Source organism: Octodon degus, unplaced genomic scaffold (assembly GCF_000260255.1).
Source record: "Octodon degus isolate 3935 unplaced genomic scaffold, OctDeg1.0 scaffold00214, whole genome shotgun sequence".
Taxonomy (NCBI): Eukaryota; Metazoa; Chordata; class Mammalia; order Rodentia; family Octodontidae; genus Octodon; species Octodon degus.
In genome coordinates this window covers 407,610-422,965 of record NW_004524790.1, presented here as the reverse complement: position 1 = coordinate 422,965, position 15,356 = coordinate 407,610, and the positions used below count along the sequence as shown (strand labels likewise).

The following is a 15,356-nucleotide window of genomic DNA, read 5'->3' as shown; positions in this document are numbered from 1 at the left end:
AGGAGAACCGCCCTCATCATTCCCAGCACAACAGCAGCAGCATGGTCCTCAACACCACCAGGGATCACTGCCTTTGTCACCACAGCCATAAGCACTGAGGACAGAACAATCACTTTTCCCCCAGGGATCACCTCGTCCTAGCACAAGTTTAATCAGGCTTGGCTGGGTGCTGTTGCTTGATTCACAATCATTAGGTGCCCTGTGAGCTTCCACCTTTGAGTGCGCCATGTTGCAGCAGGTAGCAGGCTCTGGCGACCTGTCACATAAGAGCCACGCACTCACCTATGGGGCTGGAGAAGGACAGTGGAGCAGCAGAGGTTCCCAGGAGCACTGTGGGGGTGCCAGGACCTGAGAAGAAGCTCTTCTGAGTGAAAGCTGCAGGCATTCCCAGGGCAGCAGCACAGACTGCTCATGGGGCTTGCTGCACATGGGGCTGAGCTGGGACTCTGGGTGAGGCTGGGGAAGCAGGGGGGTGAAAGACTGTGCCCCCCCACAGCCACTGATCCTGGGGAGGACATCATGGGGCATGTGGGGTGGCCACTCTTTCTCTCCCTGGGCTGGGGAAGTGTGGGAAGTCGCTTCAGACAGTTGAATACTCACTGCTGGTGATGGCTGCAGAGCTGCGGTAGTTGAATCCTGCAGGGAGCAGGGAGGGGGTGGTTAGTGTCCCTGGACACATAGGGCACTGATGGAGGATCTGTGTGCCCAGCAGCAGTGGGAGGGACATTCCTGAATCAAGAGCTCCCAGGAGATTCTCTGCAGGGAGAATCTGCTGAGATTCTCTGCTGAGAACCCTCACAGCAGAGCAGAGGCCCCAAGGATTAATCTGGCACAGAAGAGTGAGCCCTGCCAGAGTCAGCCCATCATAAGCTCTCATGAAAGAGACAGAGAACATGAACATTACCAGAAAGGAGGGTCCACCCAGAAAGAGGAAGACAGCCTGCCACATCCCTGCGGCTCACCATTGACGTAGAGACTGTCCCTGTCTAGGGTGTAGGCGGCCAGGTTGGTGACACCATGGGTCATCTGGCTGAGCTCCCAGTAAAGCCGCTCTCTGTCCAGCCTGAAGCCTTCAGGTCCAGGGCGGTGTGTGCAAACGGCATCCACTGTGGTTGCTGCGCCACCCTGCTTGGGGCTAGGGGGCAGCACATATAGTTGGTCTCCATCACTGTGATCCCCAATATTTTACCCACCTCTGCCTCAAGGTGGACAAATGCTGGTGCAGAGGAAGCTGCAGTCTCGAAGGCAAGGCCCCACCTGGCACAATGCTTGGAAAGATGGCACCAACAGAGGGCCACTATCCAGGACCTCAGCAAATGCCAGAGCTGGGCGCCCAACCAGGGCTGTCTGAACTCACTGAGGGTCTTACCCCGTAAACACCTGTCTGGTCTTCTCTGTGAGGGAAATGAAATTGGGGGTAGGGACTGGGCACAAGGAGCAAACTTGAAGTGCCAGCTCTACACAGTGCTTTTCGTTTTGGAAACACGATCTCCTTATGTAGGTGAGGCTGGCATTAATGTCCTATGTCACCAAGGCTGGCCTTGAACTCAGGGCAAGCCTCCTGCATCAACCTCCCAGCTCCTGGGGTCGACCTAGAGATTCTCTGAGTGCCATGTGGGAGGAGGGAGGGGAGTTTCGCATCGTGGAACATCGTCTGCAGGCAGAGTTCCATGCTAGGTCTCTGCTTTTCCTGGGAAGCATCTCACCTGAGCAGGGCCAGTCTGCAGCCTGCATAGAGGGCTCCCAGGCTGCTGTTCTTGAACAGGGGCTGGAGCTGGGAGGATGGAGGAGGAGTGAGACAGTGTCACTGAGTGAAGCACACAGGAGCTGAGGCTGTGTGCAGGGAGAGTGGGCAGGGGTGTGGTGTGTGGGGCTGGCAGGGGTGGATGAGGCTGGGGGAGCTATGGGTGTGATGTGGGTGAGGCTGATTTCACTGGCAGCAGGCCGAGGGCAGCGGGGCTCTCACCAGCTTCTGCAGGACTCTCTCTGTGAAGTTGAACTTCAGGGAGCTGGGGAGCGCCATGTCCTCCTCGAACCAGAGGTTCAGGATGGTGAAGTTGATGGTGAACGGGACCAGGACGGGGGCTGCTGTTGCAGTGGGGAGAGGGAGACAGGCAGAAGCTGAGCCTGTGCTTGCTGTGGGGCCTGAGCCTGGCTCGCATCCTTGTGCAAGGTCAGCCTCTGGAGCTGCATCCTCCAGGATGAAGGCTTTCTTCTCAGGGCAGGAACTCGTCATGCAGCAGTACCTGAGCGGCTCAGGCAGAAGGATGACAAGCTGCTCTATGCAGGGAAGTGCGTTCCCAGGTGAAAGTGGAAGCCTGACCCTATTGTCAGCAATGATTTCCACATTCTCATTTCTGAGTTGTTTTCATTTCATTTATTTATTCTTTTCTGGTACCGGGGATTAATCGCAGGAACTTGTGCTTGCCAGGCAGACTCTTATTGTGCTGAGCTATCTCCTCAGCTCCCCTCATCAAATTTTAAATCAAGTAAAACTGGGAAGAAACCTGGAACTCAAAATTACTTTAATAATTTGGAATACATTACCCATATTTTAACAAATTAACTGCTTTACCAGTGAGCCTTTAAAATTCAAATTTGGGCCAGTGAGATAGTTCAGCTATCTAAGCATCTGCCTAGGCAAACTTAGGCAAGCACTGGGATCATGTTTGATCCCAGGCAAATGCCAGGCCAGCCCTACCCCCTGAGGTTTTTTTTTTAACCCTATTGTATTTCTGAAGTCCATGTATTTATTGATTTTTAAATCATTGAAGCAGCAGTTTACAGTTTATGCATCAGGCCTTATTGTAAATTTTTTACTTACTTTAAAAAACAAAGCTGTCATTGAATAATGCAGCATTAGAGAAAATATAAAAATAATTAATAAGACAGTAGAAACAGTGCACTTTTAGAAGACCAAGATGAGAGGTATTCAACCATGGTTCTTGCATTACACATTGCTGTTCTCAGTGCAGTGAAGACAAGAAAACAAAAGAATGTTCATTAAAAGCAAACGTTTTATGGACTACTGGACTATATTGGGTTATTTTACTGAATTCACACACCTACAATATTTCAATAACAATGGAATACCCATCTCTGACAAAACTAAACAAAAAAAGGGGATATAAATGAACATTTTGTATCTGTATGTATATACAAAATAGTTAGGATAGATACACAGCTACTTTGTCTCAATTCAATGAGAAGAAAGATTTGTACTCATAGTGTTTGGACAAGATATCATGTCTGCATCTTGTACTATGAATAATTACTTGAAGACAACACTATGCAGTGTATTGATTATTGTAACTGTCCTACTAACCTTTGTTGAAACTGTCTCATTGCTATTTCTTTCTCAATAAAATTAATTTTAAAAAAGCAAGTGTGAATAATCAATGATTTATCCAATATCTCATAACTATATCTGTTAATCTGAGCAACAAATTTAACAATAAAATTAAGTCACATAATAACAAATGTTAATTAGCTATTCTTGGTTTGAAAATATGTAACATGTGTTGTTGTATGTTATCTTTTCTGATATTTGTTTTTCTTTTTTGTTTAAGCTTCAAAATAAAATAAAATAAAATTTTGAACAAAGCAGCATTGGGTATGATAAAAAAATTTCACTAAAAAATGTAATAAGAATTGAACAATGGTTGCTGTATTGTATGATGCTATGTTTAAATTAGTTGTTCAGGAGAGCAGAATGAAATGAATAAGATTGGTTTAAACAAAAACCAAAACAAAGCAATAACAAAAATGTCGGAAGAAATTTAAAAGAGAAAAGGGAAAAAGAAAATAAATTTCTAATGCATGAACTGTTCTTTTCCAAAGACCAGCAGAAAAAGGCAGAACAATCATCCAAACTATTCTGTGTGTGTGGGTCATTTGTCAAAAATAAGGAACTCAACATCATGAAGATATTAGTCACTTTGGTGTCAGTGCCTTGGAGGCAGAGAGCGCCCTGACACTCACTGTACAGATGCGTATTGCAGGGCCCAGGAAGGGCTGCAGTGTGCAGGCCTCACACAGCGTCTAAAGGCCAGGAGCAGGCTGGACTCCAGGCTCTGTGCGCTGTGTGTGCTGCGTACCCCTCCAGGCCATAATGCATGCTGGCTTCCACCGTTTTGTTACCAAACAGTCAACAGCAGCAACAGCAGCAGCACTGTCACCACCACTGCTGTCATCCCCAGGAGAATCGCCACCATCCTCCACAGCACAACAGCAGCAGCATGGTCCTCAACACTACCAGGAAGATCACCTCCCTCGTCACCACAGCTGTATACACTGAGGACAGAGATGACCTTGTCTCCCCCAAGGATCCCCTGCACAAGTTGAACCAGGCTTCACTGGGTGCTGTAGCTTGATTCACTGCCCTGAGAGCCTCCACCTTTGAGTGAACCACACTGGAGCCAGTAGCAGGTTCGGGCGATCTGTCACAGAAGTGTCGCGAACTCACCTGTGGGGCTGGAGAAGGACAGTGGAGCCGCAGAGGTTCCCAGGAGCACTGTGGGGGTTCCAGGACCTGAGGAAAAGCTCTTTTGAGTGAAAGCTACTAGGCATTCCCAGGGCAGCAGCACAGACTGCTCATGGGGCTAGCTGCACATGGGGCTGAGCTGGGACTCTGGGTGAGGCTAGGGAAGAGTAGAGGTTAAAGACTGTGCCCCCCAGAGTGTCTGATCCTGGAGAGGACCTCATGGGGAATGGGGGGTTCCAGGTCTTTCTCCCTGAGGGAAGGAAGGGAGGGGAGTTGCTGGAAGTCAGTGAATACTCACTGCTTGTTATCAGTGCAGATCTGTGATAGTTAAATCCTGCAGGGAGAAGCATAGAGGGGCAGGTTAGGCTCCAGAGCACATAAGGTACCCAGTAGGAATCCCTAGCCCTGTTGCAGCATGAAGGACATTTGCAATCAAGGGCTGACAGGAGAATCTGTATGGGAACTCTCACAGCAGAGCAGAGGCCCTGAGGAAGAATGCCGCACAAGAGGAAGAAACAGCCGGGAGATAGCTCAGTAGAATAACCACCTGCCTGGCAAGTGTAAGGTCCTGAGTTCAATCTCTGGTACCACCAAAAAAAGAAAAAAAAAAAAAAAAAGAAAAAGAAAAAGAAAAAGAAAAGGAAGAAACACTGAGAGGCACACCAGAGACAGCACACACTGAGTCGGCCCTAAAGCCCTCAGGAGGGAGACAGAGAATGGGACCATTACTAGAAAGGAGAGTCTGCCCAGCCACATCCCCGTTGCTCACCGTTGACATAGAGGCTGTCCCTGTCCAGCGTGTAGGCATCCAGGTGGGTGACACCACGGGTCATCTGGCTGAGCTCCCAGTAAAGCCGCTCTCTGTCCAGGCTGAAGCCTTCAGGCCCAGGGCGGTGTGAGCACACAAGGTCCACTTCTGTGGCTGTTCCATCCTGCTCAGGCCTGGGAAGCACCGTAAGTGGTTGGTGGAAGGATGTCTCCATCTTTGTGTCCCTAAGCTCTGTGCAAGCCCCAGCCTGAATGTGGAAAAACGCTAGTGCAGAGGAAGCTGCTGTCTTCAGGGAAGCACCCACCAGGCACAATGCTTAGAACTATCCTGCCAGCTGAGGGTCCCAATGACTGACCTCAGGAAATAACAGGGCAGGACCCCCACTACGGCCCATGAAAATTCACTGAGGGTCTTACCTCCTATTCTACAGTCAGCTATACTCTCAGAGAGAAATAAGGCTGAGGGTAGAAGACTAAGAAAAATGGAGCGAACTTCAAGGGCAAGACCCAGAGACAGCTTTTCCTGTTTGAGACAGGGTCTCCTTAGGCAGGTGATGCTGGCATTAACTTCCTAAGTAGCGAGGGCTGGCCTTCATGGCAGGGCAAGCCTCCTCCCTCATCCTATCAGATTCTAGGTGACATGTGGGAGGAGGGAAGGGCAGTTTGGGATCGTCTGCAGGAAGAGTTCCGCGCTTGTGCTCCGCTTCTCCTGGAGACCATCTCACCTGAGCAGGGCCAGTCTGCAGCCCGCATAGAGGGCTCCCAGGCTGCTGTTCCTGAAGAGGGGCTGGAGCTGGGAGGGAGGAGAAGGAGCGAGACAGCATCACTGAGGGGAGCACCCAGGAGCTGAGGCTCTGTGCAGAGGGAGTGGGCAGGGTGCGGTGTGTGGGGCTGGCAGGGCTGGATGAGGTGGGAGCAGTGATGCGTGTGGTCTGGGGCAGCAGGATGTACTACTATCCATCCAAGGGCATGTGGGCTCGCACCAGTTTCTGTAGGACTTTCTCCATGAAGGTGAACTTCAGGGAGCCGGGGTGGGCCATATCTTCTTGGAACCACAGGTTCAGGATGGTGAAGTTGGTGGTGAACAGTACCAGGACGGGGGCTGCCACTGCTGCTGGAGAGGGAGACACAGAGCTGCTGAGCCTGTGCTTGCTGTGCGCATCTTTTTTTTTTAATAATAATTTTATTGAGAAACAAATAGCAATGAGACAGTTTCAAAACCGGTTACTAGGACAGTTTCAATAATTAATACGTTGCATATTCTTGTCTTCATAGTGGTTATTCATAGTGCAAGATGCAGAAATTATATGCTGTCCACAAACACTATTAGAACAAATCTTTCTATTCACTGAATTAAGAGAAAGTAGCTGTATGTCTATCCTAACTATTTTGAATATACAGATACAAAATGGTCGTTCATTTGTATCTGCTTTTTTTGTTTAGTTTTGTCAGAGAAGGATATTCCATTGTCATTTAAATATTGTAGGTGCGTGAATTCAGCAAAATATTCCAATATAGTCCAGCAGTCAAGAAAAGTAGTGGGTTTTCCATAGGACTGGCAATGTCAGAAGTTGTTGACTTGAGCCTTTCACAGCTCAGCATATAATATGGCTTTACTTTTTTTTTTTTTCAGAACTGGGGATTGAACTCAGGCCCTTGCACTTGCTAGGGAAGTGCTTATTCTACTGAGCCATCTCCCCAGCCCCTGGCTTTGCTTTCTATAATTCGTTTTTATACTTTCCTGCTGGATGGTTAAGACCAAGATAAACCAAGACCTATATAACAAGAAATGTAACTTTTTATCTGACAAGGTCAGTCAAATCCCCTCAGGATTTATCCTGAAATTCTGTACCGTGGTTTGTAGATCCTTTGTCAGTGTCAGCCACGTGAATGAGTCATGGCCATTGCTTGGCCAATTTGCTGTCTGTGAAAGCCTGAAAAATGTTTTCTCTCCATGTGACTCTCTTTAGGCACACTCTACATCATCAATCACATTCTTTGGTGGCCCCATAATCTCTTTAATCAGAAAATTTGGGACACAACTGAGTTACAGGATGTTACAGTACAGGTTCTCCTATGTCCTGAGTCCTCACTGACCTTGAAAGGCTAGGGCCAAAATGTTGGCTGTCCTTGCAGCCCTTCTTTTTCTCTAATTTTTGGTCTGCAAATTTATATTGTTAACCCTCCAGAAGAGAAGCTTATTATTATTATTACCCTACAACATAGGCAGTTGAGCTTATCCTTACTATCTGTTTAAATATCAAACATCTTAGACATAACATGGAACAGGTGTTTTCCATCAAGTATTGATATTAAACTTTAAGTCCCTACAGAATATGAAGAAAAAAATTTAAAAAATAAATAAATTTTAAAAATAGGAATAAACAATTACATATTTTTACACAGAAATTTAGAAATGTAACCATATATAGTATTGTAGCAGGACAGTTCTATGACTTTTTTGTCTCTTGTTTTCATTTATTACCTCTTTTTTTAAAAACAGACATTTACTTGAGAGACAGTATGGCAGAAATTGGTATGACATGACAAGCAGTACATATTTAGAAGACCAGAGTGACAGGCATTCCAAGCATGACCCTAGTATTATACATTGCTATCTTCAGTGCAGTTGCTTAGTTCACAGGTATCAGCATATATAGTCAGGGTGATAATCCTACCAATTCACTGCTAGTTTCAAAAACCTGCTGAAGATTCTCAGGATTATTGCGTTAACCATCTTGTGCTTATAAATATATAGCTTTGCCCCTGTCATGTTTCCTAGCTTTTGTCCTTGTCCTCTCTTCGTTGTCTAATCCTTAAGTTCCCACTTTCCTTTTAATTGTGTTATACCTTTCAGTTTTTATTTCTTTTTTTGTGTTCTTATACTAGGTAGACTATTCAACATTTACACATGTGGGTCTGGTTTATTTCACTTATGAGTATATCTTCAAGTGGCATCCACTTAAATATGAAGGCTTTGAGTTTATCATTTTTTTTTTGGCGGAACCGGGGATTGAACTCAGGTCCTTGTGCTTGCCAGGGAAGCACTTATTCCACTGAGCCATCTCCTGGCCCCTATCATTCTTTATAGCTGAGTAATACTCCATTGTATAAAAATACCACATCTTTTTCATCCATTCCTCAGGTAATGGGCATCTTGGTTGTTTCTAAGATTTTGCTATCACAAATTGTGCTGCTAGAAACATAAGTACACATACATCATTATGATATGACATTTTCAGTTCCTCTGGGAAAATTCCCAGCAGGGGGATAGCTGGTTTGAATGGGATTTCCAGTCCTATTTTTTAAAGGAGTCTCCACACTGATTTCCATAATGGTTGCACCAGTCTACATTTCCACCAGCAGTGGAGACGGGTTCCTTTTTCCTGATACTGTGGGGATCTTAACCTGGCTCCCACCCTGTGTGCAGGGTCAAGCAACAAAGCATCTTCTTGCGGGATAGATGGTTTCTCATCACAGAGGGAATGTGTATGTCAGGTTGACTGAGAAGCTCAGGGAGAAGTAGTAAAAAATTTTGTTTGCAGGAAAGTGAATTCCTGAGATGAAAACAAGGAGGCCTGACCTGCTGGGTAGCAAAGCCTTCCATGTTGTCTTTTCTGAGTTGTTATTTCAGCCTCAGTTGCAGTCCTGAAATCTATGTACTATTCATCTTAAATAATTGAAGGGTCAGCATCTAGTTTATATGTTAGGCTCTAGTGTAAATTATTTACTTTTAGAAAAATACAAGACAATTTTTATACCTCATTTTTATACTTTTTTGCTGGACAGTTAAGACCAAGATAAAGTATAAAAACAAAGTATAAAAAATAAAGCCATATTAATATGCTGAGCTGTGAAAGACTCAAGTCAACAACTTCTGATATTGCCAGTCCTACGGGTAACCCACTACTATTATGGACTACTGGACTATATTGGATTATTTTGCTGAATTCATGCACCTACAATATTTAAATGGAAATGGAATATCCATCTCTGACAAAACTAAACAAGAAAGGGGGTATAAATGAAGGACCATTTTGTAGTGAAATACATATATATATATATATATATATATATATATATATACATATATATATACAGCTACTTTCTCTTAATTCAGTGAGAAGAAAGATTTGTACTAATAGTGTTTGGACAGGATATCATGTCTGCATCTTGTACTATGAATAACTACTATGAAGAGAATATGCAATGTATTAATTATTGTAACTGTCCTACTAACCTTGTGTGGAACTGCCTCATTGCTAGTTGTTTCTCAATAAAATTAATAAAAAAGACAAAAAAGAAAAATACAAGATAGTGATAGAGAAAATAACATTAGAAATGACATGAAGTTTCACTAGAGAAACAAATAGGAATTCAACAATGTTTGCTGTATTCCATGATGTTATCTTCAAGTGAGTTGTTGAGTTGACCAGATATAAGTATGCAAAATTGGTTTAAATAACAGTAACAAAAAAGAATAACAAAAATGTAAGAAATTCAACAGAAAGAAAGAAGAAACAAAAAATTTTAAGCACTGACTGGTCCTTTCCAAAGACCAGCAGAAATCAGCACTACGATTTTCCAAACTGTTGGGTGTGTGTGCACTCATTTTGAAAAATAAGGAACTCAACGTTGTCAAGATAGCAGTCACTTTGGTGTCACTGCGTTGGAGGCAGAGAGCACCCTGATCCTCGTTTCACAGATGTGAATTGGAGGCCGTGGGAGGCTCTGCGGTGTGCCTGCACCACAAGGTGTCTAAAGGTCAGAAGCAGACTGGAGTGCAGGCTCTGTGCTCTGTGTGTACTGCTCACTCCTTGGTGTGGTTTCTAATTGTCTCCCCACAGTCTCATGAAACCATGGGACAGACTTATAGAATTTGTGATTAACTCATGATCCACTGGGATTATGGGTGTGAGTGCTGCTGGGATTATGGGTGTGAGTACTACACCCAGTCTGCAGTGAATGTTCTGAATGCAACATAAGGGAGACAGGCTTGTTCTCTGTAGCCATTGCTGGTGCTACTCCTCCCTTGTGCTTGTGCTCTTTTCTGCCACCATGAATAGCTACTCTCTGTGCCATGTTCACCTGCCTTGGAGCCAGCTGAATATAGACCAAAAAGTCCACTTACTGTGAGCCGAATAAACATTTCCTTCCTTCATTTTAGGAGTCAGGTATTTTGTCCCAGAAAAACAGAAGAGTAACCGAGACAGAATTTCATGCCAGAGAAGTGGGCTTGTTATTGTGGCTAAGCCTGGTCATGTGGATTACAAGATTTTGGGAACGGCTTATGAGAAGATATAGGAAATGTTTGGAGGTGTTGCCTACAACAGAAAAGCAGGAAAAGCTTTGGATGTTCTTTATGGGAGATTCTGGTCAGAGTTGAGACAACCAGAATGCTGAAAGAAATCTTGCCTGTACAGGAGACAGGAAAAGGAGTGTTGCAGGACTGTCCTGCAACAGTGTTGTATATGGTTAGATTTCTGGATTTATGTGTAAACATATATAATTCTTTATTCCTATTTTTAAAATATAGTTTAATTTTCTAATTTTTTGGTCATATTCTGTAAGGACTTAAAGTTTAATATATCAATACTTTATGAAAAATAACTGTTCCATATTATACCTAAGATGTTTGATATTCAGACAGATAATGAGGTTAAACTCAACAGCCTAGGTTGTATGGTAATAACAATAAGCTTCTCTTCTGGATCATTAACAACCTAAGTTTGCAGACCAAAATTGAGAAAAAGGACAGCTACAAGAATAGCCAACATTTTGGCCCTAGCCTTTCAAGGTCAATTAAGACTCAGGACATATGAGAACCTGTACTGTAACACCATGTAACTCGGTAGTGTCCCAAATTTTCTGATCAAGGAGATTATGGGGCCAAAGAGGAAAGTGATCGATGATGTAGAGTGTGCCTAAGGAGAGTCAACTGGAGAGAAAACATTCTCTCAGGCTTTCACAGAGAGCACATTGGCCAAACAATGGCCGTGACTCATCCACATGGCTGACACTGACAAAGGTTTTACGATCTGAGGTACAGGATCTCAGGATAAATCCTGAGAGGATTTCACTGACCTTATCAGATCCAAAAGCTACAATTGTTGTTGCATAGGTTTTGCTTTATCTTGGTCTTAACCATCCAGCAGAAAAGTATAAAAACGAAGTACAAGAAATAAAGCCATGTTTTTATGTTGAGCTGTAGGGGACTCAGGTCAACAACTTCTGACATTGCCAGTCAAGTGGAAGACCCAGTACTATTATGGACTACTGGACTATTTTGGAACATTTTGCTGAGTTCACACACCTATAATATTTAAATGATGGAATTAAACAAGAAAAGGGGATATAGATGAAAGACCATTTTGTATCTGTGTATTCAAAATGGTTAGGATAGATATATATCTACATTCTCTTAATTCAAGGAAGAGAGGGATTTGTTCTAATGGTGTTTTTAAATAGGATATCATGTCTGCATCTTGTACAACAAATAACTACTAGGAAGGCAGTATGTAATGTGTTAATTATTGGAACTGTCCTACCAATTTGATTTGAAACTGTCTCATTGCTGATTATTTCTCAGTAAATATTGTGGAAAACAAAAGAAATCCTGCCTGTAAGACCAGGATGGAAGGTTTCTGCTGGGAAGGACTGCAGTGGTTGTTGGACTACAGATAATTTGGGTTATGGCTTGGCATAAAGTTCGTCTGCATTTTGCTCATGTCCAGAGACTTTGCTTGAAGCTGAGATTAAGCATACAGGACTGTTTAAACTAGCAAAGGAAATTACAAAGTAGTCGATTAATGAGACATGGCTGTTTTGGGGGGTATTTTAGTCAGATTTATGTTGAGAATGAAAAGTTAAGAGACCAGCAGGATGATTTAAAATGTTGGTGTGTGAATTCAGCAAAACAATCCAGTATAGTCCAGTAGTCCATAATATACCCATCTCTGACAAAACTAAACAAAAAGGAGGATAGAAATGAAGGACCATTTTGTATCTGTATATACAAAATAGGCTAGATGTACAGCTACTTGCTCTTAGTTCAGTGAGAGGAAGGATATGTACTGATAGTGTTTGGACAGGCTAGCATGTCTGTATCTTGTACTATGACTAACCACTCTGAAGACAAAAATATGCAATGCATTAATTATTGGAACTGTCCTACTAATCAGTTTTGAAACTGTCTTATTGTTATTTGTTTCACAATAAAATTAATAAAAACATGTTGGGAGTTTTGGCTAGAAAGGAAGCTCCAATAAAGCTGTGGAATTCAAAGATGGATTTGAGAGGATCTCTACTGTTGTGAAGGAACAAGAGAATGGAAAGGATGGCCTGAGGGCATCACTGAAGGCAGCAGGTTTCCACCCTTTGCAGCCTCAGAATTACAAGGGAGAGGGACTCTGCCTTGAGAGGAAGGCCACAGAATCTGGGGTTCCAGAATAGCTGCAGTGGCCACACCATGTTCCAGAATGGTGCAGCATGCAGAAATTATTCCTTGGTATCAAGGTCAGAGTGCTCAGCAATCCAGGCACTCAACTGCGGCAGCCAAGACAGATGGAAGCCTGGCTACTGCTCCAGCTAGCTGCAGACCTTGGCAACATCCACATGGTGTTAGTCTTAAGCCACTTACAGAATGCAGGAGCTCTGAGGTTAAGAAGGCTTCCACCTAGATGTCAGAAGAAGGCCTGAGAGGATAGGCAGTGTGCCCCAGGGAGAGCAGTGTGTAAAGCTGTGAGGAAGAAGCCTATTCACTGGAAACTCCAGAGTCTGCAAAAGCCAGGAACATGGACCACCTAAGGAAAACTTCAAAGAGGAAGCAAAGCTGGCTGAAGAGAGAAGCCATGAGGCTACCACCAAGAGTACTGTAGGGGTAGAGCAACATGGAGCTCACAGTTTGCCACACATTTTTTTTTGTATGTTAGGGAAGGGTCTGCAGGGTATTCAGGGTCTCACTACTAGATCGGACTCCTAGTGATCTGCCTATTTACAGCCTCCCAAGAGCTGAGATTACAGGGGGCACCACCAGGCCCAGTCTTGCCACAGATTGCTTCAGATGTTGCATGTGGAACTACACAATTTAATGTTGGCCTTTTTTTTTTTTTTTTGGACTTGCTTTGGTCCCAGTGCTTGGTATCCTGCTGTACTTTTTGGAATGGTAATGTTTATCTTGTGCCATTAAATGTTGAAGTGTATAGCTTTTCATGTGTACAGGGGCTCACAGCTGGGAGTTTGCCTTGGATCATGGAGGGTCTTGGATCTTGGGACTTGGACTTTTCAGCAATGCTGACACTGTTGAGACTTTGGAAGCTCTTAGAGGTGGACTAAATGCCTTTAGCACAAAGGGACAGGTATGAGCCTTTGTGGGTCCAGGCATAGGACATTATAGTTGGTGCTAGCTGTGCCACCACAGCCTCATGCAGCCCTGGGGCAGACTACTAGATTAACTCATGATCCACTGGGATTATGGGTGTGAGTGCTGCTGGGATTATGGGTGTGAGTACTATATCCAGCCTGTGGTGAATGATCTGAAGGCAACAGAAGGGAGACAGACATGCTCTCTGTAGCCATTGCAGGTGCTGCTCCTCCCTTGTGCTGTTGCTCTTTGTGGTCACTGGGAACGGCTCCTCTCTGTGTTATGTGCCACCCTGTCTTGGAGCCAGCTGAGTGTAGACTGAAATGTTCACTTACTATGAACTATGCAAACCATTCTTTCCTTCATTTTTGATGTCAGGTAGCAAGGAGAGAAGAGTAAGTGAGACACTCATCCACAGAATACAACGGATGGGCCTCCGTCTTTAAGTCACCACATGGTGGTCATCATCATCATCGTCATCATCATCGTCATCATCATTGTCATCATCATCATCATCATTGTCATCATCATCATCATCATCGTCATCGTCATTATCATCGTCATCATCATCGTCTTCGTCATCATCATCGTCGTCGTCGTCATCGTCATTGTCATCGTCATCGTCATCGTCATCGTCATCATCATCAGCAGCAGCAGCTCTGTCAGCACTGCTGCTGTCATCCCCAGGAAAACCGTCACCATCATCCCCAGCACAACAGCAGCATACAGTCCTCAACATCCCCAGGAGGGTCACCGCCCTCCTCACCACAGCTGTGTGCACTGAGGACAGAGGTGCTCTCCTTTCCCCCAGGCATCTGCTGGACCTAGCACAAGCTGAACCCAGGCTTCGCTGGGTGCTGTTGCCTCATTCACTGTCACTAGCTGCTCTACGAGTTCCCAACTTGAAGTGTGCCATGCTGGAGCTGGTAGCAAGCTCAGGCGACCTGTCATGGAAGTGCTGCACACTCACCTGTGGGGCTGGAGAAGGACAGCAGAGCCACAGAGGTTCCCAGGAGCACTGTGGCGGTGCCAGGACCTGAGGAGAAGTGAGTGAAGGCTGCTAGGAATTCCCAGGGCAACAAGGCCAGCAGAACAGATTGCTCATGGGGCTTGCTGAACATGGGGCTGAGCCGGGACTCTGGGTGAAGCTGGGGAAGAGTAGAATTGGAAAGACTATGCTCCCCACAGCCTCTGATCCTCAAAGGGATATATTGGGGGGTGGGGGCATGCCAGGTCTTTCTCGCTGGAGTAGAGAAGGGAGGGGACTCACTGGAAGTCATTGAATACTCACTGCTTGTCATCAGTGCAGGTCTGCGGTAGTTGAATCCTGCAGGGAGAAGCAGGGAGGGCGTGGCTTAAGGTCACTGGACACATAAGGCTCTGAAGCAGGGTTCGTGATCCCTATGGTGGTGGAGGGGACATTCCCAGAGCAAGAGCTCCCAGGAGATTCTCTATGGGGACCCTCACAGCAGAGCAGGGGACCTGAGGGTTCACCTGGTGCAGAAGGGTGGGCCCCACCAGAGTCAGCCCATCCTAAGCCCCTATAAAAGGGACAGAGGACATGACTGTTGCAGGAAAGGAGGGCCCATCCAGAAGGGAAGAGACCCCAGCCTCATCCCTGTGCTCACCATTGACATAGAGACTGTCCTTGTCCAGGGTGTAGGCAGCCAGGCGGGTGACGCCACGGGTCATCTGGCTGAGCTCCCAGTAAAGCCGCTCTCTGTCCAGCCTGAAGCCTTCAGG

General features: G+C 45.1%; 1 protein-coding gene across 1 annotated transcript in view; it reads right to left on the bottom strand.

Annotated features, from left to right (window-relative positions):
• Positions 1-15,356, bottom strand: part of LOC101593036 (mucin-16) — a 101,923-nt gene that overhangs the window by 49,250 nt on the left and 37,317 nt on the right. The window contains exons 24-33 of the mRNA XM_023705122.1: positions 6,235-6,362; positions 5,977-6,044; positions 5,253-5,425; positions 4,782-4,817; positions 4,466-4,531; positions 1,967-2,091; positions 1,707-1,774; positions 963-1,135; positions 601-636; positions 283-348 (exon numbers count right to left, since the gene is read on the bottom strand). Of these exons, the coding sequence (XP_023560890.1) occupies positions 283-348; positions 601-636; positions 963-1,135; positions 1,707-1,774; positions 1,967-2,091; positions 4,466-4,531; positions 4,782-4,817; positions 5,253-5,425; positions 5,977-6,044; positions 6,235-6,362 (939 nt within the window). The remainder of the gene's footprint in view (positions 1-282; positions 349-600; positions 637-962; positions 1,136-1,706; positions 1,775-1,966; positions 2,092-4,465; positions 4,532-4,781; positions 4,818-5,252; positions 5,426-5,976; positions 6,045-6,234; positions 6,363-15,356) is intronic.